The 24,144-nt window shown below is 47.6% G+C and overlaps 1 protein-coding gene across 1 annotated transcript in view; it reads right to left on the bottom strand.

The window, feature by feature from the left end:
* EIF5B (eukaryotic translation initiation factor 5B) overlaps positions 1-24,144 on the bottom strand; it is a 675,161-nt gene that overhangs the window by 19,571 nt on the left and 631,446 nt on the right. The window contains exon 23 of the mRNA XM_069204389.1: positions 21,940-22,101. Coding sequence (XP_069060490.1) covers positions 21,940-22,101 — 162 coding nt within the window. The remainder of the gene's footprint in view (positions 1-21,939; positions 22,102-24,144) is intronic.

The raw sequence follows: 24,144 nt of genomic DNA, 5'->3' as shown, positions 1-24,144 counted from the left end.
AGCATCCTACACATTGGCATCAATTCCATCGTTAGAGTGTTTTCTCGCAGGCAGCTGAGAATGGAGTGTAGTCGAAGAGAATAGACAGATACCCATGCAAATGTATATGCCTATATTGGTAAAGGGATTGCACTGGCCACAGGTGTTTGGGGGTGGGTGGTTTTGGGGGCATGTGAATCTACAGCACTAAATGCAAGTAACATATGCTTATTGGGTAAGTGTAGGAAGTTGGCTCTGTATATACTATTTCAAGGTAAGAAATAGCGTGCACAGAGTCCAAGGGTTTCCCTTAGAGGTAGGATAGTGGCAACATTTGATAATTCTAATGTTCTATTTTGTGGTAGTGTGGTCGAGCAGTAGGCTTATCAGAGGGTAGTGTTAAGCATTTGTTGTACACACACAGGTAATAAATGAGGAACACACACTCAAAGACTTACTCCCGGCCAATAGGTTTTTATACAGAAATATATATTTTCTTAGTTTATTTTAAGAACCACAGCTTCAAGATTTGCAGTAAACACTTTAAATGCAAGGTACTTCACTTGGATACTTTAGGAACTTTGAATAAAAGCAATATCATATACAGTCTTTGTAAAAATGGCAATAAGCTATTTTCAAAGTGGACACAGTGCAAAAAATCAACAGTTCCTGGGGGAGGTAAGTAAAGGTTAGATTAGGAGGTAAATAAACACTTACAAGTCTCAGTTCTGGGGCATAGGCAGTCCACCGTTGGGGGGTCAAGGCAACCCCAAAGTTACCACACCAGCAGCTCAGGGCCGGTCAGGTGCAGAGGTCAAAGAGGTGTACAAAACACATAGGCACCTATGGAGAACAGGGGTGCTCCGGTTCCAGTCTGCCAGCAGTTAAGTACCTGCGTCTTCGGGAGGCAGACCAGGGTTTTTTTTTTGTAGATTACTGGGGGGGTTCACAAGTAGGCACACAAAACACACCCTCAGCGGCACAGGGGCGGCTGGGTGCAGTGTCGGGTTTCAGGTAGAAAACAATGGCGGGACCCGGGGGTCACTAGCAGTGCAGACAGGCATAAGGGGGGGGGGGGGGGGGGCTTCTCGGGACAGCCACCACCTGGGCTTGGCAGAGGGTCGCCTGGAGATCACTCCTGCGCTGAGGTTCGGTTCATTCAGGTCCTGGGGGCTGCGGGTGCAGTGCTGGTTCCAGACGTCGGGTCCTTTGTTACAGGAAGTTGAGGTCAGGGGGAGCCTCTGGATTCTCTCTGCAGGCGGCGCTGTGGGGGCTCTGGGGGGTCGTCTCTGGTTACTCACGGGCTCGCAGTCGCTGGGGAGCTGGGGGCGTCGGGTGCAGAGTAAGAAGTCTCTCACTTCCGGCGGGAAACATGCAGTCGGAAGTTGCTTCTTTGTTGCAAAGAAGTAGCTGGTTTTGAACAGGGCCGCTGCTCACAGGAGTTTCTTGGTCCTTTAGTCGAGGGCAGTCCTCTGAGGCTTCAGAGGTCACTGGTCCCTGTCGGATGTGTTGCTGGTTGCAGGTTTTCGAAGTTGGAGACAGGCTGGTAGGGCTGGGGCCAAAGCAGTTGTCTTCCTCCTTCTCTGCAGGCTTGTAGGTCAGCAGTCCTTGTTTCTTCAGGTTGCAGGAATCTCATTTCCTGGGTTCTGGGGATCCCCTAAATACTGAATTTAGGTGTGTTTTTAGGTCTGGGAGGGCAGTAGCTAATGGCTACTGTCCTGGAGGGTGGCTATACCCTCTTTGTGCCTCCTCCCTGAGGGGAGGGGGGGTCACATCCCTAATCCTATTGCGGGAAATCCTCTGAAACCAAGATGGAGGATTTCTAAAGGCAGGGGTCACCTCAGCTCAGGGAACCTTAGGGGCTGTCCTGACTGGTGGGTGACTCCTCCTTGTTTTTCTCATTATCTCCCCTGGACTTGCTGCCAAAAGTGGAGGCTGTGTCCAGGAGGTGGGCATCTCCACTAGCTGGAGTGCCTTGGGGCATTGTAACACAAAGCATGAGCCTTTGAAGCTCACTGCTAGGTGTTACAGTTCCTGCAGGGGGAGGTGTGAAGCACTTTCACCCAGAGCAGGCTTTGTTTCAGGCTTCAGAGGGCACAAAGGCCCTCACCCCAGGGGATCAGAAACTCGTCTCTCAGCAGCAGGCTGGCACAGATCAGTCAGTCCTGCACTGAAGGATTGGGTAAAATACAGGGGGCATCTCTAAGATGCCCTTGTGTGCATTTTTTAATAAATCCAATACTGGCATCAGTGTGGATTTATTATTCTGAGAAGTTTGATATAAAAACTTCCCAGTATTCAGTGTAGCCGTTATGGAGCTGTGGAGTTCGATTTTGACAAACTCCCATACCATATACTTAATATGGCCACACTGTACTTACAATGTCTAAGAATGGACTTAGACAATGTAGGGGAATATTGCTCATGCAGCTATGCCCTCACCTGTAGTATAGTGTACCCTGCCTTGGGGTTGTAAGACCTGCTAGAGGGGTGACTTACCTATGCCACAGGCAGTATTTTATGTGCATGGCCCCCTGAGGGGGATGCCATGTCGACTTTGCCTTTTTCTCCCCACCAACACACACAATCTGCAATGGCAGTGTACATGTGTTAGGTGAGGGGTCCCTAAGGGTGGCACAACACATGCTGCAGCCCTTGGAGACCTTCCCTGGTCACAGGGACCTTGGTACAACTGGTAACTTTTACAAGGGACTTTTCTGTGTGCCAGGGGTGTGCCAATAGTGGAAACAATGGTACATTTTTAGTGAAAGAACACTGGTGCTGGGTCCTGTTTAGCAGGGTCCCAGCACACTTCTCAGTCAAGTCAGCATCAATATCAGGCAAAAAGTGGGGGGTAACTGCAACAGGGAGCCATTTTCATACAGTAAGTAACATTTTCAGTTGTTGGCATGAGTGGCTGTGGATACACATGCTGCTCTGCATAGACTGTAAAGCAGTGCCCTCCAAAAGCAGTAGCTAACATGTGGGATTTGTAGTGCTCTGGGAAGGTGTATGGAGCACTGCCTGTCTCACATTAGTTTTTTGGTGTGTTAATACATCCACACAATAATGCTTGGTGAAGGTGTTAAACATGTAGTTGCCTTACATATGTTATGTTTAGGAATATTTACTAAAAAGGCAATGGGCTATGGTTGCTCTTTTTTTTTGTTTGTTTTTACGAGTGGTGTGTGCTCTAAGATGAACAGGTAATGGTCTTTTAGCCTTAGCATAGCAGGTTTGGATATACTTTACAATCCATCTGGCTATGCCAGATTTAGATATAGGTGGTGCTGAAAAAGCAACAAAAAGTTGTTTGGTCTTTCTACGGGTTTTAGTTCTATCAATGCAGAACATAAGTGCCCTCTTAACATCTAGAGCATGAAGAGCTCTTTCAGCAACAGAGTCTGGTTGTGGGAAAAAGACTGGCAATTCAATAGATTGGTTGAGGTGGAATTGAGATACCACCTTTGGTAGGAATTTAGGGTTGGTGTGGAGAACTACTTTATCATTATGCATTTGGAAAAACAGGTTCTTGTAGGGTTAAAGCCTAGAGCTCACATGCACACCTAAGTGAAGGAATAGCAACTAAGAATGGCACCTTCCATGACAAGAACTGAATCGGGCATGAGTGTAGAGGCTCAAAAGGTGGAGCCATGAGTCTTGCAAGTACAATATAAAGATTCTAAGAAGGCACTGGGAGAGTTATTTGTGGAATCACTTGTTTAAGCCCTTCCATGCTGTCTGTTATGAAGATAAGCAACTATGGCAGCCAGATTCAATCTGTAGGAAAGTGGCCTTTTTGACATATTCACACCCTACGTTTTGCTTACTGGTACTGAAGTTTTTCAACTGAGGTGGACTGGGTCTCTAAAGAGGTCCCCAGTGCCAGTGCCCTTTCCCTAAAAACAGGTAATATGTACAACTGGCAAACTATGTAGGTCCCTAGTAATTGGTACCCCTGGTACCTAGGATATGGGTAGAGGTGGGGGGCCCCTAAGGGCTGTAGCATGTATTGTGCCACCCTTACTGGCCACCCTAAAACAAGATACTCACAGCTGCCTTTGCAGTTTGCGTGTCCTGGTGCAAGCCAGATTAAAGCATCAATTGGCAAAACCACTGTATGCCATGTCTCGTTCACTGCAACTAAATAAATGTAGATCATCCCTACAGGAGACCTAGGAGCTCTAAGGCAGGGTGCATTATATCTGATGTGTGGACATATCAGCACGAGCAGATATGCCCCTATGATGCCCAGCTCCATTGCTGAGCACTGTAAAAGAACAGGGAAGCCATCTTGAGGTATTAGCTGGATACTCGTCAACATGAGTGACCCAGTCACATAATGGCTCCACTGAACCCTAAGGTGTGTGGTATCAAACACCTCCTCTTAGTAAGTCAAGGCTGATGCCAGCCTCAGATTTATTAAGACATGCACACAGAGGGCACCTTAGAGGAGCCCCCTTAATTCCACTAGTCACAGTGTGTGGCTGACCGGGCTCAATCAGCCTGCCACCCCAAAACAGGTTTCTGATCCCATGGGGGTGAGAGCCCATGCTCTCGGAGGTCAGAAACAAAAACTGCTTCGGAGAGGGGTGTTACCATTCACTCCAGCAAGATGGTTAGCTTATCTACATAGGTTTGCGTTACTGCTTTAAAAAGACATTTAAAGTATCTTGCTATTTTACTTCAAAACTACAAGAGTATTTATTCTGGTTAATGTAATATGGTGTTGAAACATAATATAATGAAAATGTCACTTACCCAGTGTACATCTGTTCGTGGCATCAGTCGCTGAGATTCACATGGTATGCATGAGCTCGTCATCTGGTGTTGGGTCGGAGTGTTACAAGTTGTTTTTCTTCGAAGAAGTGTTTTCGAGTCACGGGACCGAGTGACTCCTCCTTCTGTGCTCATTGCGCATGGGCGTCGACTCCATCTTCGATTGTTTTCCCCGCAGAGGGTGAGGTAGGAGTTGTACTATAGTAATAGTGCCCGCGCAATGAAAAATGTAAGTATGTACCTATTAAAGGATTAAGTAATATATATACAAATGTACAAAATTGAAGGTAACTTCTGAACTGCTACAGGCTTCCGGGGAGGTGGGTGGGTCCATGTGAATCTCAGCGACTGATGCCACGAACAGATGTACACTGGGTAAGTGACATTTTCAGTTCGATGGCATCTGTCGCTGTAGATACACATGGTATGCATAGACTAGTAAGCAGTTAGTTCCCCATAAGCGGTGGTTTAGCCTGTAGGAGTAGAAGTTGTCTGAAATAGAGTTCTTAATACAGCTTGACCTACTGTAGCTTGTTGTGCGGATAGCACATCTATACAGTAGTGTTTGGTGAATGTGTGAGGCGTAGACCAAGTGGCTGCCTTACATATTTCCTGCATTGGGATGTTTCCTAAAAAGGCCATTGAAGCACCTTTTTTTCTTGTTGAATGTGCCCTGGGAGTAATGGGCAGTTGTCTTTTTGCTTTAAGGTAGCAGATTTGGATGCATTTAACTATCCATCTGGCTATACCTTGTTTTGATATTGGGTTACCTGCATGAGGTTTTTGGAATGCAATAAATAGCTGTTTAGTTTTTCTGATGTTCTTTGTTCTGTCAATGTAGTACATTAATGCTCTTTTGACATCTAATGTATGTAGTGCTCTTTCAGCCACAGAATCTGGCTGTGGGAAAAAAACTGGTAGTTCTACCGTTTGATTTAGATGGAATGGTGAAATAACTTTTGGTAAAAATTTTGGATTAGGTCGTAGGACGACCTTATTTTTATGTATTTGTATAAAAGGCTCTTGTGTTGTGAACGCTTGAATTTCACTTACTCTTCTTAGAGATGTAATGGCGATGAGAAAGGCAACTTTCCAGGTTAGGAATTGTATTCCGCAAGAGTGCATGGGTTCGAAAGGTGGGCCCATGAGTCTTGTTAGAACCACGTTTAGGTTCCATGAAGGAACAGGTGGTGTTCTTGGTGGTATAATTCTTCTAAGCCCTTCTATGAATGCTTTGATAACTGGTATCCTATACAAGGAAGTTGAATAGGTAGTTTGCAGGTATGCAGATATTGCTGCAAGGTGTATTTTAATAGAAGAGAAGGCTAGCTTTGCTTTTTGTAAATGGAGCAAGTAATTTACTATATGTTTTGGAGTTGCGTCTAGTGGTTGTATCTGATTATGATGGCAGTACCAAACAAATCTTTTCCACTTACTTGCGTAGCAGTGTCTAGTGGATGGCCTTCTGGCCTGCTTTATGACTTCCATACACTCTTGGCTAAGTTGTAAGTGTCCGAATTCTAGGATTTCAGGAGCCAGATTGCTAGATTCAGCGATGCTGGGTCCGGGTGTCTGATCTGTTGGTTGTGTTGCGTTAACAGATCTGGTTTGTTGGGCAGTTTGATGTGTGGTACTACAGACAGATCTAGCAGTGTTGTGTACCAGGGTTGTCTTGCCCACGTTGGTGCTATTAAAATGAGTTTGAGTTTGTTTTGACTCAATTTGTTTACTAGGTAAGGAGGGAGAGGAGGAAAAGCGTAAGCAAATATTCCTGACCAGTTCATCCATAGGGCATTGCCTTGGGATTGCTTGTGTGGGTATCTGGACGCGAAGTTTTGGCATTTTGCGTTCTCTTTTGTTGCAAATAAGTCTATTTGTGGTGTTCCCCAGAGTGTGAAGTAGGTGTTCAGAATCTGTGGGTGGATTTCCCATTCGTGGACTTGCTGGTGATCTCGAGAGAGATTGTCTGCCAGCTGATTCTGGATCCCCGGAATAAACTGTGCTATTAGACCAATTTGATGGTGGATTGCCCACTTCCATATTTTTTGAGCTAACAAGCTTAACTGCGTTGAATGTGTTCCTCCTTGTTTGTTTAGATAATACATCGTTGTCATGTTGTCTGTTTTGACAAGGATGTATTTGTGGGTTATGATTGGTTGGAAAGCTTTTAGTGCTTGAAAAACTGCTAATAATTCTAGATGATTTATATGCAGTTTTGTTTGATGTATGTTCCATTGTCCTCTTATGTTGTGTTGATTGAGATGTGCTCCCCACCCTGTCATGGAAGCATCTGTTGTTATTACGTACTGTGGCACTGGGTCTTGGAAAGGCCGCCCTATGTTTAAATTTATACTGTTCCACCATAGAAGCGAGAGGTAAGTTTGGCGGTCTAGCAACACCAGATCTAGAAGGTGACCCTGTGCTTGAGACCACTGTGAGGCTAGGCACTGTTGTAAGGGCCTCATGTGCAGTCTTGCGTTTGGGACAATGGCTATGCATGAGGACATCATGCCTAGGAGCTGTAGTATTGTTCTTGCTTGTATTGTTTGGTTTGGAGACATGTGTTGAATGACTCTGTTGAAATTGTGGATCCTTTGTGGAGTTGGCGTTGCTACTCCTTTTGTCGTGTCTATTATGGCTCCTAGATATTGCTGTACTTTGCTTGGCAGAATGTTTGATTTTGCAAAGTTGACGGTGAACCCTAGTTTGTAGAGGGTTTGTATGACTTGATTTGTGTGGTTTGAGCATTGTGTGAGCGAACTGGTTTTGATTAGCCAGTCGTCTAGATACGGGAACACATGTATTTGCTGCCTTCTGATGTGTGCAGCGACTACTGCTAGGCATTTTGTGAATACTCTTGGAGAGGTTGATAAACCAAAAGGCAATACTTTGAATTGGTAATGTATTCCTTTGAATACAAACCTTAGATATTTCCTGTGTGATTGATGTATTGGTATATGGAAATATGCGTCCTTGAGGTCTAGGGTTGTCATGTAGTTGTGTTTTTTGAGCAATGGTAACACTTCTTGTAGTGTGACCATGTGAAAGTGGTCTGATTTGATGAATGTGTTTACTACTCTGAGGTCTAGAATTGGTCTCAGTGTTTCGTCCTTTTTTGGTATCAAGAAGTACAGTGAATAAACTCCTGTGTTTATTTGTGTGCTTGGTACTAATTCTATTGCATTTTTTTGCAGTAGTGCTTGAACTTCTATCTCTAGAAGCTGTGAATGGTATTTTGATAAATTTTGTGATTTTGGTGGTATGTCTGGGGGGAATTGCAGGAATTCTATGCAATAACCATGTTGGATAATTGCTAGGACCCATGTGTCTGTAGTTATTTTGTACCATGCTTCGTAATATTGACGTATCCTCCCCCCCACTGGTGTTGTGTGGGAGGGGTGAGTGACGTGTGAGTCACTGCTTGTTGGTAGTGGTTTTGGGGCTTTGAAATCTTCCTCTATTCCTAGGGAATTGCCCCCCTCTATACTGGCCCCGAAAACCTCCCCTGTACTATCCCTGGTAGGTGGGCGGTGCGGACTGTGAGGTGCTAGCTTGTGTGGCCTGACCCCGAAACCCTCCTCTAAAAGGTGTTTTGCGGAAGGTGTTATAAGATCCTCTGCTCTGCGGGGAGTAGAGTGCGCCCATGGCCTTGGCAGTGTCAGTGTCCTTCTTGAGCTTTTCTATGGCTGTGTCGACCTCCGGACCGAACAGAAGTTTTTTGTTGACTGGCATGTTAAGCACTGCCTGCTGAATTTCTGGCTTGAATCCAGACGTTCTGAGCCATGCGTGCCTACGGATGGTAACCGACGTATTAATGGTCCTTGCGGCTGTGTCTGCTGCATCCATGGAGGAGCGTATTTGATTGTTGGAAATGTTTTGACCCTCCTCAACAACCTGTTTTGCTCTTTTTTGCAGATCTTTTGGGAGATGTTCAATGAGATGCTGCATCTCATCCCAGTGGGCTCTGTCGTATCGCGCTAGCAGCGCTTGTGAATTTGCGATGCGCCACTGGTTTGCTGCTTGGACAGCAACCCTCTTCCCGGCTGCATCGAACTTCCTGCTTTCTTTATCTGGGGGAGGTGCATCCCCAGAAGTGTGTGAATTTGCCCGTTTTCTGGCAGCCCCTACCACCACAGAATCTGGTGGCAGCTGAGAGGTGATGAATACAGGGTCCGTAGGAGGCACCTTATACTTTTTGTCCACCCTAGGCGTCACTGCCCTACTTTTAACTGGCTCCTTGAAAATGTCCTTTGCATGGCGTAGCATGCCTGGGAGCATCGGCAGGCTTTGGTAGGAGCTGTGGGTTGAAGAGAGGGTGTTAAATAAAAAATCATCCTCTACTTGTTCCGAGTGTAGTTCCACATTATGGAATAGTGCTGCTCTAGCCACCACTTGTGAGTAGGCTGTGCTGTCTTCCGGTGGTGATGGCCTAGTTGGGTATGTGTCTGGGCTGTTATCAGACACTGGTGCGTCGTACAAGTCCCACGCATCCTGATCTTGGTCATCGTGGCTCATGGCGGTGTGAGCTGGCGAATGGGACGGGGTGTAAGTTGACGAAGCCGGAGTTACAGGTGGAGGCGAGGGAGGAGGTGTTACCTTTTGTGCTGTTTGTTGCTGAGGAGTAAACTGAAGCGTTCTCTTTCGTTTGACAGGTGGAAGGGTACTGATCTTCCCAGTCCCCTGCTGAATAAAGATACGCTTTTGCGTGTGATCCACGTCAGTGGATTGCAGTTCTTGTTCAAATCTATGTTTCTTCATTTGTGAAGACATAGAATGCTCTTCAGTATAGGAGCCTGAAACAGGGTCTGATGTCGCTTTTTTCGGCTCCGAAAACCCTGTTGATTGTTTTTTCGGCTCCGAGGTAACCTTCCTCTTTTTCTGTGCCGAAAATTCTTGGCATCTATGGTCTTCGGCGCCACTGTCTCGGCGTAGATCCGTGTCGACACCGAACTCTCGGTGTCGATGCTTCTGTTTAGCACTCTCTCGGTCCCGAGGAGGCTGCGTGCCGGTGTCTCGACCGAAGTCGGACGATCTCGACACTGAATGGGCCTTTTTCGGTGCCGATTGTTGGTCACCGAGAATTTGGGTGGAGCCATGGCCGGTTGGCAGTGGCGTCCCCTGGGCCTTCTTTCCTTTTTTAAGTTCTGATCTCGACGTCTTACTCACAGTTTTTGTAGAGTCTAGCTCGTCGGAGTCTGAATCCTGGATGGAAAAGGATCCCTCCTGTTCCTCTTCTGTCTCGAACTGTCGACGCTCCTTTGGCGTGGACGCCATCTGCAGTCTTCTCGCTCGACGGTCGCGCAGAGTTTTTCGGGACCGGAACGCCCGACAGGCCTCACAGGATTCTTCGCTGTGCTCGGGTGACAGGCACAGGTTACAGACCGAGTGTAGGTCCGTATAAGGATATTTGTTGTGGCATTCGGGGCAGAATCGAAACGGGGTCCGTTCCATCGGCGTTGTTCTCCACGCGGTCGGGCCGACTAGGCCCCGACGGGGTGCCGAAATCTACCCCGAAGGGCACCGAAGCGCTTCGATGTTCAACGCGTCGTCGTATGTGTCTATCTCGAACCGGATCGCAACGATACCGTCGAAAATCTTCCGTTTTCAGCTATCTTTCCGTTCCGAAACTCGGAGCGACAGGAACACGTCCGAACCCGATGGCGGAAAGAAAACAATCGAAGATGGAGTCGACGCCCATGCGCAATGAGCACAGAAGGAGGAGTCACTCGGTCCCGTGACTCGAAAACACTTCTTCGAAGAAAAACAACTTGTAACACTCCGACCCAACACCAGATGGCGAGCTCATGCATACCATGTGTATCTACAGCGACAGATGCCATCGAACACAAAGTATCTATGTTTTATAATAATTGGCCTCAAGTTTCTTCTTGAGTGTGCCTCATCTATTGCCTCTGTGAGTACAAAAAATGCTTAGCACTACCTTCTGATAAGACCAGCTGCTCGCCCACACTACCAGAAAAGAGTGCTTCTGGGATTGTAATTTGTAACCCCGTAAACCAATAAGGGTTGCCAGGACTATGTGCATAGTGCCCCCATACACCGGTGCACTACATAGATAACAAAACGTTTTCATTTTGCTGGGTAGCATGCTCTAGTGGTGGGCTTGCGTGCCTCTAAGAATATCCATGTATTCTTGTGGCAGGTTAAAGTATCCAAATTCTATAACTTCAGGAGCCATATCTCAAAATGTAATCCTTGGGATTTGAGAGCCTAATTTCTCCATGGTTCTGAGGGAGAAGTTCTGGGTTGAGGGGAAGCTTTTTCTGAGGAACTACTGATAGTTCTAGAAGGGTTGTGAACCAAGGCTGCTGGGCCCAAGGGGGAGCCACTAGTATCAGTTTGAGGAATGTTTGCTTGAGCTTCCGAACCAGAAATGGGAGAAGAGGGAGAGATGGAAAAGCGTAGACCAATATCCCTGACCAGTTCATTCATAGAGCATTGCCTTTTGATTGAGGATGAGGAAACCTGGAGGGAAAGTTTGGGCATCTTGTGTTTTCATTTGCTGCAAACAGGTCTATGTCTGGAAACCCCCACTTCTGAAAGTAGGGTGGCAGGACTTGTGGGTGGAGTTCCCACTAGTGGTCTTGTTGCCACATCCTGCTGAGGAGGTCGGCAAAATTGTTGTGTGCCACCAGGAGGTGTTCCACTAGTAGATGGATTTTGTGATGAATAGCCTAAAGCCAAATTGACTGCAATAGGTGAGACAGCTGTGGAGAATGTGTCCCACCCCCTGTTTCTGCACTTAATACATGGTTGTCATGTTGTCCCTGAGGATCAGGACAATGCTGTTGATCAGGTGAAGTTTGAACGCTTTTAGCACTAGCTGAATAGCAAGAAGTTCTAGGTAGCTGATGTGTACATTACGGTGTTTGGAATCTTAGAGACCCAGGACTGAGAGATCCTGGAAGTGAGCACTCCACTCTGAGATGCGTTTGTTGAAAGTATGGTCTGAGGAAGAAAGTTGAAGAGAGGCCACCCCTTTAACAAGTTTGTCTTTGTTTCACTACTGCAGAGAGCGATGAGTGCGGCTGTCTACCAAGAGTAGATTTTCCAGGTGACCCTCTGACTGAGACCACGGACACGCTAGACATTCCTGCAATGGATGCATCATAGATGGGCATTTGGCACTATGGCAATGCATGAGGCCATCATGCCTCGTAGTCTCATGACACACCTGACTGTAACTTGCTGGTTGAGGTGAAAAAATATTCGTGTTTGAAAGTTCTGTATTTGTGCTGCATTGGGATAAGCTGTTTAGAACATCTACGAGATAAGGCTGGATTTGAAGAGGCTGAAAGTGAGATATTTGGAAAATGATGGTGAAGCCTAGTTGATGGAGCAAATCTATGGTAGTTTGGGTGTGATGTAGACAAGGTGGGAGAGTGCTGGCTTTGATGAGCCAGTCATCTAGACATGGGAAAACATGAATGTTTTGTCTGCTTAAGTGTGCTGTTACTACTACTGCTAGACATTTTGTAAATACTAGTGGCGTAGTAGTTATTTTGAATGGGAGGGCTTTGAATTGGTAGTGATTGTCTGCCATCACAAATCTCAGATATTTGCGATGTGCAGGGTGTATAGGGATGTGAAAATAGATGTCCTGTACATCTAATGCTGAGAGAAAATCGTCCTAATGAAGAAGTGGGATCAGGCCCTGGAGGGTAACCATATGAAAGTGTTCTGACAGGAAGTAATGATTTAGCGGCGGCAGAACTAAAATTCGCCCCAATAATCTGTCCGTCTTGGAGATCAGGAAGTACAGGGACTATACTCATGTTCCTTGATGCTGTGGGGGAAGGGGTTCTACAGCTCTCATGAGTAGTACAGCCTGAACTTCCTTCATGAGCAGACTGAGGTGTTCTGTGGAGAGTCTGTGGATGTTTAGAGGTGGAGGTGTCGAAATGAGCTCCAGACAGTAACCATCTTAGATAATACTCATGTCCCTCGATGTTGTGTGGGAAGGGGTTCTACGACTCATGAGTAGTAGAGCCTGAACTTCCTTCTTGAGCAGACTGAGCTATTCTGTGGAGAGTTTGTGAATGTTTGGAGGTGTTGAAATGAGCTCCAGACAGTAACCATGTTGGATAATACTCCTGTCCCTTGATGTTGTGTGGGAAGGGGTTCTATGGCTCTCATGAGCAGTAGAGCCTGAACCTCCTTCTTGAGAAGACTGGTGTGTTCTGTGGAGAGTTTGTGAATGTTTTGAAGGTGTCAAAATGAGCTCTAGACAGTAACCATGTTGGATAATATCCAACACCCATTGATCTGATGTTATATTTTGCCAGGCAGGGAAGAACTGTGGTAATTGTCCTCTGACAGGTGTTGAGTAGTTGGGTGAAGGAGAAGGGAAGTCCTTTCTGTGTGGCAGAGGATGTGCCACATGGTGAAGTTGTTTTACCACTTTCTTATGTGTTATTTCCCCTACTGGTGCCTCTGTAGAAACCTCTTGGGGAGGACTCCTGGCTTTGGCCTCTATTGTAGGACAAAGAGGCATATGTAGATGAAGTCTTAGAGCCCGTTTGTGTGAATGATGGCAAAAGGACCCACGAGTAGTAGGGGTTTGCGAGGCACCCATAAATTAGCCACATCTGTATCTCATATTTTTCTACTGCCTGATCAACCTGACGGGCAAAGAGGTGCCCTTTGTCAAAGGGAACGTTCAGTATGGTCTGCTGCACCTCTGGTTTAAAACTGGATATGCGTTACCACACATGGCAGCGTAATAAGATGCTAGTGTTGATCCCTTTAGCAGCTGTGGAATTGTAGGAGATATGTTGTACCTCAGTAGTTATCTCCTGGCCTCTTTTTTAATGCTCTACTGGAAGGTATTGGAGGAGTTCCTCCATCTTGACCGAGAGGGTGCAGTAATAGCTGGCTAACAGTCCCCGAGTGTATGCTATATGTCAGTGGTTGGCGGCTTGAGCTGCTACATGTTTACCAGAAGCATCTATGAGCGTGGTCTCCTTGTCAGGAGGTGGCGCGTCACTGGTGGTTTGGGAGTTTGCTCTCTTACAAGCATTGGAAACCACTAAGGAATCAGGCGAGATTTGGCCACTGATGAAAATGGGATTAGAGGGTGAGAGTTAATATTTTTTTTCCACCCATGATGTAATGATGTGTGCCCTAGCCGGATCTTCAAAAATGTCAGAGTGCCTCATCACTCCTTTGAGCACTGGGTACCTGGTGGTAAGTGACTACCCTAGCAATAAGGGAGAAGGACAGGTCAGCACCAAACACACACAAACATGCTGCAGGTGTTGTCCAGGGAGTCAACTGATTAAAAACAACTGCTGGACAGGTGAGTAGAGAGCCCACTGGAAGCTGCTGGAGCATTGGGTGGGTTCCCCAAACCCAGGGGGCTCCGAGTGCAGGGGTACCTTTAGGCATCAGGAAATCTTCACTTGAGCCAGTCGCAGTCGGGGTGGTCCTCTGGATTTAGGCTGCAGGCTGAGTCGTGTTGGTTAGGATGGGTCAACCTAGGGTGGACTCAAGGTCAGAATCGGCTGGGGACCGTCTCTGGACCGGTGGGCCACCTGGATATGGACCGTGGGCATCGGGTGCAGAGTGGACAGGACTCACGGATCCGGGGAGGTTCTGGAGTCCTTCGTGGAGGTTCCTTTGAGGACAGGGTGTAGGAGGCTGGCCTGGTTTGTAGTGGGTTCCTCAGGTACTTACACCTTATGCCAGGTACAGTTAGTGAAATGTAGTAGTGTTCTAGCAGCTTAGGCTGATAGAGGTAGCTATAGCAGAGCAGCTTAGGCTGAACTAGGAGATATGCAAAGCTCCTCCAATACCACTTATAGTTACACAGTACTTATACAGAAGCAAAGACAATACTCAGTGTTACCAAAAATAAAGGTATTTATTTGGGGTGACAGTACCAAAAATATCTTAGAGACAATAATCCTTGTGGAGGTAAGTATTATACACAATATGTATACTAGTAACCAAAATCAGGTAAGTAAACACTCATAGAATAGTGCAAACAGTAGAAAATACAATAGATTGCAATGGGCCTAGGGGAAACACAAAACATATGCTAAAATAGTGGAATACATCAAAAATTCCCCCCTAGGCAAGTGTTATTGTGTAGAGGGGCGCTGGGAGTGTAGGAAAACACCAAAGGTAAGTAAAGTACCCCACCCCAGAGCCCAGGAAAGCTGGAGTAAAGCAGGAGTAAAGTACAGCAAGTTTCCTCAGGACTGCAAGCAACAAACAATGGATTCCTGGACTTGAAGACCTGTGGAGAGAGGAGAGGAGTCCAAGTCCAGAAGGCAAAGAAGAGACCAGGAAGGACAGGAGCCCCTGCCAACCTAGAAGATGGTGCAAAAGTGGATTCTCCAATAAGAAGAAAAGTACAGAAGAGCACCAAAGAAGATGGCTGCGGGTTTCTGCTTGGTGCAGGTGATGTTCCATGTCGAGTTGTTGGATGCAGGCTGTATGCATCGCTGGATTCCAGCAACAAGCCTTGGTTCAAGCATGTACGGTATGCTTCAAAAAGGAGCTGTCTGGACCCAGGAGGGACCTGGGGGTCTCAAATCAAATCAAATCAAATCATTAACATTTATAAAGCGCGCTACTCACCCGTGCGGGTCTCAGCTCGGACTGAGGAGACAGAGGGGGCTCTCAGCACTTCAGAGAGCCCTCAGAAGACCAGGCAGCACCCAAGGGAGTCCCAGAACACGGGGACAAAGAAGATGCAAAGTTTGACCGTCGCAGCACTACACTGGAAGGTCCCATGCCGCCGGAGAACAACTCAGGGAGCTGAGCGTCGCAGGATGGAGTGCAGGGGACCTGGGCTACGCTGTGCACAAAGGATTCTTGTAGGAAGTGCACAGAAGGCCAAGGAGCTGCAGAGGACGCACTGCACAGGGATACTGTTGCAGCACAGGGAGGTAAGCTCTTACCTCCACTAAATTTGGACAGCTGGACCTTTGCACAGTCTGGGTCACTTCGGTCCACCACCTGTGTTCCAGGGAGCACGCTTGTTGTCAGGAGAGGAGTCCCAGAGCACCAGGGTATTGTCGCAGAAGGGTGCCTGCAGAAGCAGGGAAGTGACCCCGTCACTCCACAGGAGTTTCCTTTGGTTCTTCTGGTGCAGGGTGAAGACTGGCAGTCCTCATAGCATGCACACCTTGGAAACTGTTGCAAAAGCTGGCTGGAGCTGAAGTTGCAGGTCACAGGATTCCGTCCTGGATACTTTTTTGCAGTTACAGCGGTTCCTGGAGCAGTCTGCGGTTGATCTGACGGTTAGAAGCTGAATCAGAGGACGCAGAGGAGTCCTGGAGGAATCTTGCAAACCGAATCTGAGGAAACACCCAGAGGAGAGACCCTAAAAAGCCCTGAGGGGGGGTTAGCTACCTACCCAGGTATGCACCTATCAGGAGGGATCTCTGATGTCACCTGCTGGCACTGGCCACTCAGAGGTCTCCAGAGGGTCCCCACACCTTGTAATCCAAGATGGCTAATGCCAGGGACACTCGGGAGGAGCTATGGGCACCAACCCTGGAGTGGCGATGGACAGGGGATCGGTCACTCCCCTTTCCTTTATCCAGTTTCGCGACAGATCAGGGACTGGGGGTCCCTGAACCGGTGTAGACTGGCTTATGCAAGGAGGGCACTAGCTGTGCCCTTCAAAGCATTTCCAGAGGCTCTGGGAGGCTACCCCTCCCAAGCCTGTAACACCTATTTCCAAAGGGAGATGGTGTAACACCCTCCTACCAAAGGAAATGCATTGTTCTGCCTTCCTGGCGATTGAGCTGCTCAGTCCCCAGGAGAGCAGAAACCTGTCATGATTAAAAGAAACAGAACGAGTCAGTAATGGGTGCAATGATCCTTCTGACTCAGGTGTATGAATGGAATAAAATCAACACGTTTTTTGCCTATTTGATATCCCTTTGTAATCCACCTCTTGCAAAATAAGTGTTTAGTGTCTACCTGTTCTGTAACTAGCTAACCAACTTGATCGCTTAAAAAGTTCAATCGAGAGGCTGAGTGTGAGTGAGTGTTTGTCTCACTTGAGTCTGAGGAGCGTCTTACCAGAGACCTATCCCATCCTCTGCCTTCGCCGGAGGAGCTATGAAGCTGATTTGAACCTTGACTGGTGTTGACCTAAAACACGAAAGACTAGATTTATAAGTCGAGTACTTACCTGAAAAACTGCATTCTTGTTTTCTTCTAATAGGTTAACATTGAAGACTCTGAAAATTGCACTGTCAGTGCTCTCCTTAAATCCCGGAGACCAACCTATGACACCGCCTGTACTTACCTGGGAGGAGTGCTTCTTCAGTTCCCCGCCTCCCCGTGCAGAGATTCCAGTGGATCACCAAAAGTATATAGAGAGCCAGCATCCTACAGTGCGCAAGGATGCCCACGTTGCTGCCTGGAAGATGTTCAGGACTGGAACTCTGCATGCTAACGCAGTGGTAGCCGCTGCTGCTCTGGAAGAGAGTGCGTAAACCCTCTGGTGGTTGCCTTTTAGCCAGTGCGTAGCACATTTTAATGCAGAGAACAACCCATCTAGAAATGGTTCTCTTCTGCACTGCTCGACCTTTCTTCGCACCCACATAAGCTACAAAGAGGTGATCATCCACCCATAACACTTTGGTACGATCAAGATATAACGCCAATGCTCTTTTTGGGTCCAGGCGGTGGAGTCTCTCCTCTTCCTTTGAAGGAAGTGAAAGTAAGAAAAAAGTAGGCAAAGTGAAAGATTGGCCTACATAAAAGGGCGTGACCTCTTTAGGTAGAGAGGAAGCCCTGGTATAAGCAGCTCTTTGTCAGTATGGATGGAGATGAAAGGTGGCTTCAAGGATAGAGCCGGTAGCTCACTCACTCTGCGATGGCTACAAGGAAGGCAGTCTTCAAAGTAAGACGCCGAAGTGGGCAACTGTGAAGTGGCTCAAAGAGAGCACACATTAGAAAAGTAAGAACTAAGTTCAAATCCCACTGGGGCACTATAAACAGAGAAGGGGTAAATAGACGGGTAGGACCCTTTAGAAATCTTCAAACAATGGGAAATTTAAACAAGGGTTGGTCAGGCAATCCTGAGGAAAGCACCCTTGAGGGTGGCCAGAGAAAGAACAAACAACTCGGAAAACTCAGAAAGAGGGGCACAGAGGGGGTCAACAGACTTATCTGTCCACTATGCCACACATTTGTTCCAAAAACGGGAGTAAACCGTTTTGGTGGAGGGACACCTGGCTGTCAAGATGACATTACATACTTTGGGCAGAAGGTGAAAAGCTGTCAACGGCTACCGCTTAACCTCCACGCAAGGAGGCAGAGACTGGACAGGTTTGGGTGAAGAACCGTTCCCTGCTGCTGTGACAGAAGAACCACCAGAAGAGGCAGTCTGAGTGGAGGATCAATGGCCATGCTCAAGAGCTCCAGATGCCAGACTCTTCGTGCCAGGTCACCAGCTACAAAAGTGACTTGGTACCGGTCGTTCTTCATCTTCAAGAACTCTGGGCAGAAGTGGTATTGCCATAAAGTTGTAAAGAAGGACTGCGTTTCACTTGAGATGAAAAGCGTTGCAGAGCGAGTAACGCCTTCGAACCTCCAGCATGCAAAACAGCTGACACTTCGTGTTCTCTGCAGAGGCAAACAGACCTACCAAGGCTTTCCACCCTGCTGAAAGAGACTTTGTGCCCTTCCGGATGGAGATGCCATTCATTATCGACCAGACATTGACGGCTGAGTTCATCCACTCTGGCGTTCAGAGAACGCGCCAGATGTTGAACCACCAGGGATATGCCCTTAAGTTTCAGTCACGTCCAAAGGCACAGGGGCACCTGACAAAGGGTCCATGACCCTGCCCTGCTTATTGCAGTACCACATGGTGGTTGTGTTGTCTGAACACCTGCACCGCTTTCCCTTTGAAAGAGGGAAAGAATGCTTTCAATGGTAGTCTGATCGCCCTAAGCTCAAAAAGATTGATATGGAGCTCGGACTCCGTGGAAGACCAGAAGCCTCTGAGCTCCACCTCTCCCATGTGGCTACTCCATCCCAGGAGTGACACATTCTTTACCAGTGTGAGATCTGGTTGGGGAAGGTGAGGGATCTGCCTCTGACCCAATCGCAGTTCAAAAAACACCACTACAGATCTTGTACAGTCCCTTCCGAGATCTGAACCATGTCGGAGAGATTTCCGTGATGCTGTGCCCACTGAAACTTCAGGTCCCACTGCAGAGCCCGCATATGCCATCTGGCATGTGTCACCGGCAGGATTAGGGAGGCCATGAGGCCATAAGGCCCAACAGCCTCAAAGTCGGTTTCATTGAAATCCAGGATAGATGCTGAAACATTGGTATCATAGCCTGAATATCCTGGACTCCCCGCTCGGGAGGGCAGGCCCGAAACCGCACCGTATCCAGAACAGCTCTGATGAAAGTGAGCGTCTGAGAGGGAGTCAGGTGTGACTTCGGCACATTTATAGGGAATCCCAGGAAATGCAGGAGGCCAGCCTTAGTCTGGAGGAGGGAGACAACAGCCCAGGGCAAGCCTGCCTTCAACAGCCAGTTGCCGAGGTAGGGGAAGACTGAAAACTCTAACCTGCGCAACTGGGACCAACTTTATCACTTAGGTGAACACACGAGAGGCGCTGGTAAGGTCAAAGGGGAGCACAGTAAATTGAAAATGCACGTGCCCTACCAAGAACTGCAAGTAACGTCTGTGGGCAGGCAGGACGGGACTATGGAAATAAGCATCCTGCAAGTCCAACGCTACCTCTAGTCTCCTGGGTCGAGGACAGAAATGACCTGAGCTAGAGTGAGCATTTTGAACTTCTCCTTTTTGAGGAACAGATTGAGGGACCAGGGGTTTAGGATAGGACAGAGGCCCTTGTCCTTTTTGGGCACCAGGAAGTAGCGCGAGTAACAACCACAACCTACTTCTGGCACAGGGATCCTCTCCTCGCAGAGAAGTGCCAGGTGATCCTCCGTCATCCAATCGTAGGATGGTGGCATGGATGGAGGAGTAGTCTCGAAGGGGAGGGAGTAGCCTCTTCGGACTATTTGCAAAACCCACCTGTCTGACATAATGGTGTGCCAGCGGGGCAGGTGATGGTGAATCCTGCCTCTGACTGGTACCTGGTGGTGAAATATCAGAAGAGGAAGGTCTGGAGGCTGCAGTGGTAGGGGGCGAGATGGACTGGCTAAATCGCTGGCTCCCCGATCTACACAGAGACTGGATTCCATGCCCCTGGCCATGCAGAGGCTGGGCAGCATGTGCAACATGGTGGCTGGCGGGAAACGGACGTGGCTGGGCATCCCTTCAGTAGCCATAAAAGGGGCAAAAAGCAGACTGAGGACCAGTCACAAGACCTAGAGAGCAGACCGTAATCCACGACTCCTAAAAGTGCTGGAGAGCCAAGTCTGCTTTGTCTCCAAAGAGACAGGTGCCATCAAAGGGCATGTCCATCAGAATGGGTTGGACATCCCCCAAAAAGCCCAATGTCCTCAATCAGGCATGGTCCCTCAAGGCCACCGTCGAAGCAACCGATCTGTTCAGAGAGTAGGTTGTATCGAGTCCACATCGAATTATAAACTTAGCTGCATCTCTCCTGTCAGCAACAGCTTGGGAGGGAACGGCCCTGGCCTCCTCCGGGGCCTGTGGTAACACTTGTGCAACCATGACCCATAAATCCCCCCAAAAATTGTTATAACGGCACAAAATGAAGTGTTCACAGACCGCAATGCCAGACTGGAGGAAGAAAACAACTTCTTCCCACGGTGATCCAGCCTCTTGGATTCCCTATCTAGGGGTGTGGGAGGGAACACACCTCAAGATGTTGAGGCTTGGATAACCAAGCTCTCAAGGGTAGGGTGTTGAATTAGGAACGCCAGGTTGTTAGGCACAGGTCCATGGCGGCAGGCTTTTGTCCTGTTCACAGGAACCCCTGTGCTTGGTTTGGACCAGGTTTCCAGCAGGACATTAGTGAGGGGTTAATTAAAGGGCAAAAGGGGTTCTGACGTGGAAGTCCCAGGCAGAAGCACCTCAGTCAGCAGGTTAGTCCTGACAGCCACCGAAGGCAGCTTGAGACCCAAGACCTCAGCTGCTCTTCGCACCACCATGAAATATGACACTCCCTCCTCTGCAGACAGGGTAGGAGGAGAAAGCATTCCATCATCCGGGGAGGTGTCCAGATCGCTGGCTTCACACAATTCCTGAGCCCAGCCCATAAGGTCTTCAAGCTGGTATTCGAAAGGGTCTAGCTGACCCCCCCTTTACTCTCACCAAACTCATACCTTTCAGAATAAGGGACAGGATCTGACCTAGGGAGCAACATCCCCGTCAAAGTCAGAATCGGGTGGCCCCCTGTTGGGGATGGCAATAAATATGGGTTTGATACCACCCACGGGCATGGGAGGCATAAGGAGCATCAACACCAGAACCACTGATGGGGAAGGTCACAATGGTTTGACGGATGCCGGTTCAGATCCAGAAGTGGATCCCTGGGTGCCCCCGGAGCCAAAGCTGCCAGCGCAGAACCCGAAGGGGCTCCTGTCAAACCTGCAGGGTCTGAGGGCACTTCGATGGAGGTGCACTGCCCAAAGAAGAGGTGCATGGCCTTGTAGAATTCCTTCAATTGGGCAGCAGTGGCTTTGGCTCCTGGAAACTCGGAGAGGTGCAGAGCTGACCCAGAAGTAGGCTCTGAGGCCATAGGCCTAGAGCGACAACGCTCCTTCTCCCTCGTCATGTCATCAGACTGACAAGGTGAAGTCGAAGAATGCTTGTTCTTCTTTGACTTCTTTTTATGCTTACCCAAATTTCCCGACAATTTTCAATGAGACGACGATGAAACAAGAGAGAGGCGGGCGCGAGTGGCTTAAGGGACTGCCTTTGGGTTCATGGCCCGGCACTCAGGATTGTTTTGCACAATTTGCAAACTCTTTTGCTACCAGTTTAAGTCCCTGGCAAATGATACCCCTGGTACCTACGGCCTGTTTTTTTTTTGCTGGTGACGCGAGGTCTGTAGGTTTAATTAAGACGACAGAAAACAAAACTATACATTAAAAATACAGGCTTCGCTTCCATCAGAATCAGAACTCACTATAATTAGGATGCCTGAGAAAATGATCAGATAATATATAAACAGCTAGAAAATAAGATTTTAAAAATGAAATGTTATTTACAAACGCTTGTAGGAAACATCAGTACCTTGCTAACAAGGAAGTCCGTAGCTTCAAAGTGCCGTCCAAACATCTTGGGGGAGTCTCCTGGAATAGGTTCTATTTTAATACAGACTTCCTGGCCCTTTTTTGCCATATCCACTTGCTTGTGGTTCACTTCAATACTGGTTACTATTCCAATATCAACGAACTAGAGAAAAAACAAAAATATTTGTCAACGTGATTGACTGATGTGATCACTGGTTTTACCATGGAGATCTGAAATGTAAACACTTTGCTTAGATTTAATACAATGAAACTGATTCACAGCAGCTATCTTCTCTTGTTCATGCTAACACTGCATTGACAGGATGTGCCAGTTTCTAAAGCAAAGATGTTTCGCATTTTGGCACCCAAGACAAAGTTTGCAAATTAGCGTGCTCAAGCAAACGTATAAGTTACTTACCTTTGGTAATGAAATATCTGGTAGAGACATATTCTAGTTGTAGAATCTTTACCTTAGAATTTCCCCCAGGCGTCAGACTGGATCCGGAGATTTTTCAATGAGCAATACCCTCGCTCGTCAGTAGGTGGCATCGGTCGCGTCATAGTCACCGTGATGACGTCGGGAGCAGTACAAAGACGCTGACTCAGCGCAGTGATGTCAGTTTCTTTTAACGACTTTCCACGCCCTAAGAACACAGAGATTAGTGCGCCAGAGCTAAGGACCTGAAGGGTAATCCCTGTCCCTAGAAATCAGTTCGCAAGCGGGATGGATAGTTGGGTCGGTAAGGAATCTGCAACTAGAATATGTCTCTACCAGATATTTAGTTACCGAAGTTAAGTAACTTGTACATCTGATAGAGACTTCTAGTTGCAGATTCCTTACCTTAAAATAGATACCCAAGCAATGCCATCCTCGGAGGTGGGCTGCAAACCAAGATCACACTAGAAAGTCCTGCAGGACTGAATGACCAAAGTAGCCATCCTGACCGACCTGACTGTCCAGGCAGTGGTGTTTAGCAAACGTGTGCAGGGACGCCAACGTACCTGCCTGGCATATATCCAGGACAGGGACTCCATGTGCTAATGCAGTGGAAGCAGCAGTCGCTCTGGCCCTCAGGGGGTTGCTTCTTGACCAAAGCGTAGCACACCTTGATGCAAATTACCCATTGAGAGATGGTATGTTTTTGCACCGCCTTCCCTTTCTTCGCACCCACATACCCGACAAACAGTTGATCGACCAACCGGAAATATTTAGTACGATTAAGATAGAACGTCAATGCTCTTTTTGAGTTCAGACAGTGGAGTCATGGGAAGGATGTGGGGTGCGTAAAAAGTAGGCAGGGTGATGGACTGGCCCACATGAAAAGGTGCAACCACCTTGGGAAGGAAGGAAGCCTTAATGCGCAACACCACTTTTTCAGAGTGCACAGACAAGAATGGAGGTTTGGAAGAAAGGGCCTGAAGCTCACTCACCCTGCAAGCAGAAGTGATGGCAACAAGAAAGATAGTGTTGAAGGTGAGGAGCCTTACGGGACAATTGAGCATCGGCTCAAAGGGAGTACACATTAAATAGGTAAGGACAAGATTGAGGTCCCATTGAGGCATGATAAATGGAGTAGGAGGAAATAAATGAGTGAGACCTTTTAGGAATCTACTCACAATAGGAGATTTAAAGAGTGAGGGCTGATGAGATAACCTAAGAAAGGCCGAAATGGCAGACGAATCCCCTTTAAGGGTGCCCAAAGCAGAGTCCTGCTGGGTCAAAGAAAGAATGAACAAAAGAACCTCAGATAGAGGGGCAGAGAGGGGATCAACAGATATGATGGTGCACCATGCCACATGGTTTTGGTGGAGGGACGCTTGGCTGCCGTGATAACATCACAGATTTCAGGTGGAAGATCAAAAGTAATCAACTGGCGGCGATCAATCTCCATGCATGAAGGTGGAGATCGGACAGGTTCGGGTAAAGAACATTCCCCTGCTGCTGCGACACAAGATCTGCCCGAAGAGGTAGTCTGAGTGGAGGATTGTAGGAAGTTGGCTCTGTATGTGCTATTTCAAAGTAAGGAATAGCATGCACAGAGTCCAAGGGTTCCCCTTAGAGGTAAAATAGTGGTAAAAAGAGATAATACTAATGCTCTATTTTGTGGTAGTGTGGTCGAGCAGTAGGCTTATCCAAGGAGTAGTGTTAAGCATTTGTTGTACATACACATAGACAATAAATGAGGTACACACACTCAGAGACAAA

This window comes from Pleurodeles waltl, chromosome 8, assembly GCF_031143425.1.
Source record: "Pleurodeles waltl isolate 20211129_DDA chromosome 8, aPleWal1.hap1.20221129, whole genome shotgun sequence".
Taxonomy (NCBI): Eukaryota; Metazoa; Chordata; class Amphibia; order Caudata; family Salamandridae; genus Pleurodeles; species Pleurodeles waltl.
The sequence above is the reverse complement of the archived record's forward strand: the minus strand, read 5'-3'. Positions and strand labels throughout refer to the sequence as shown.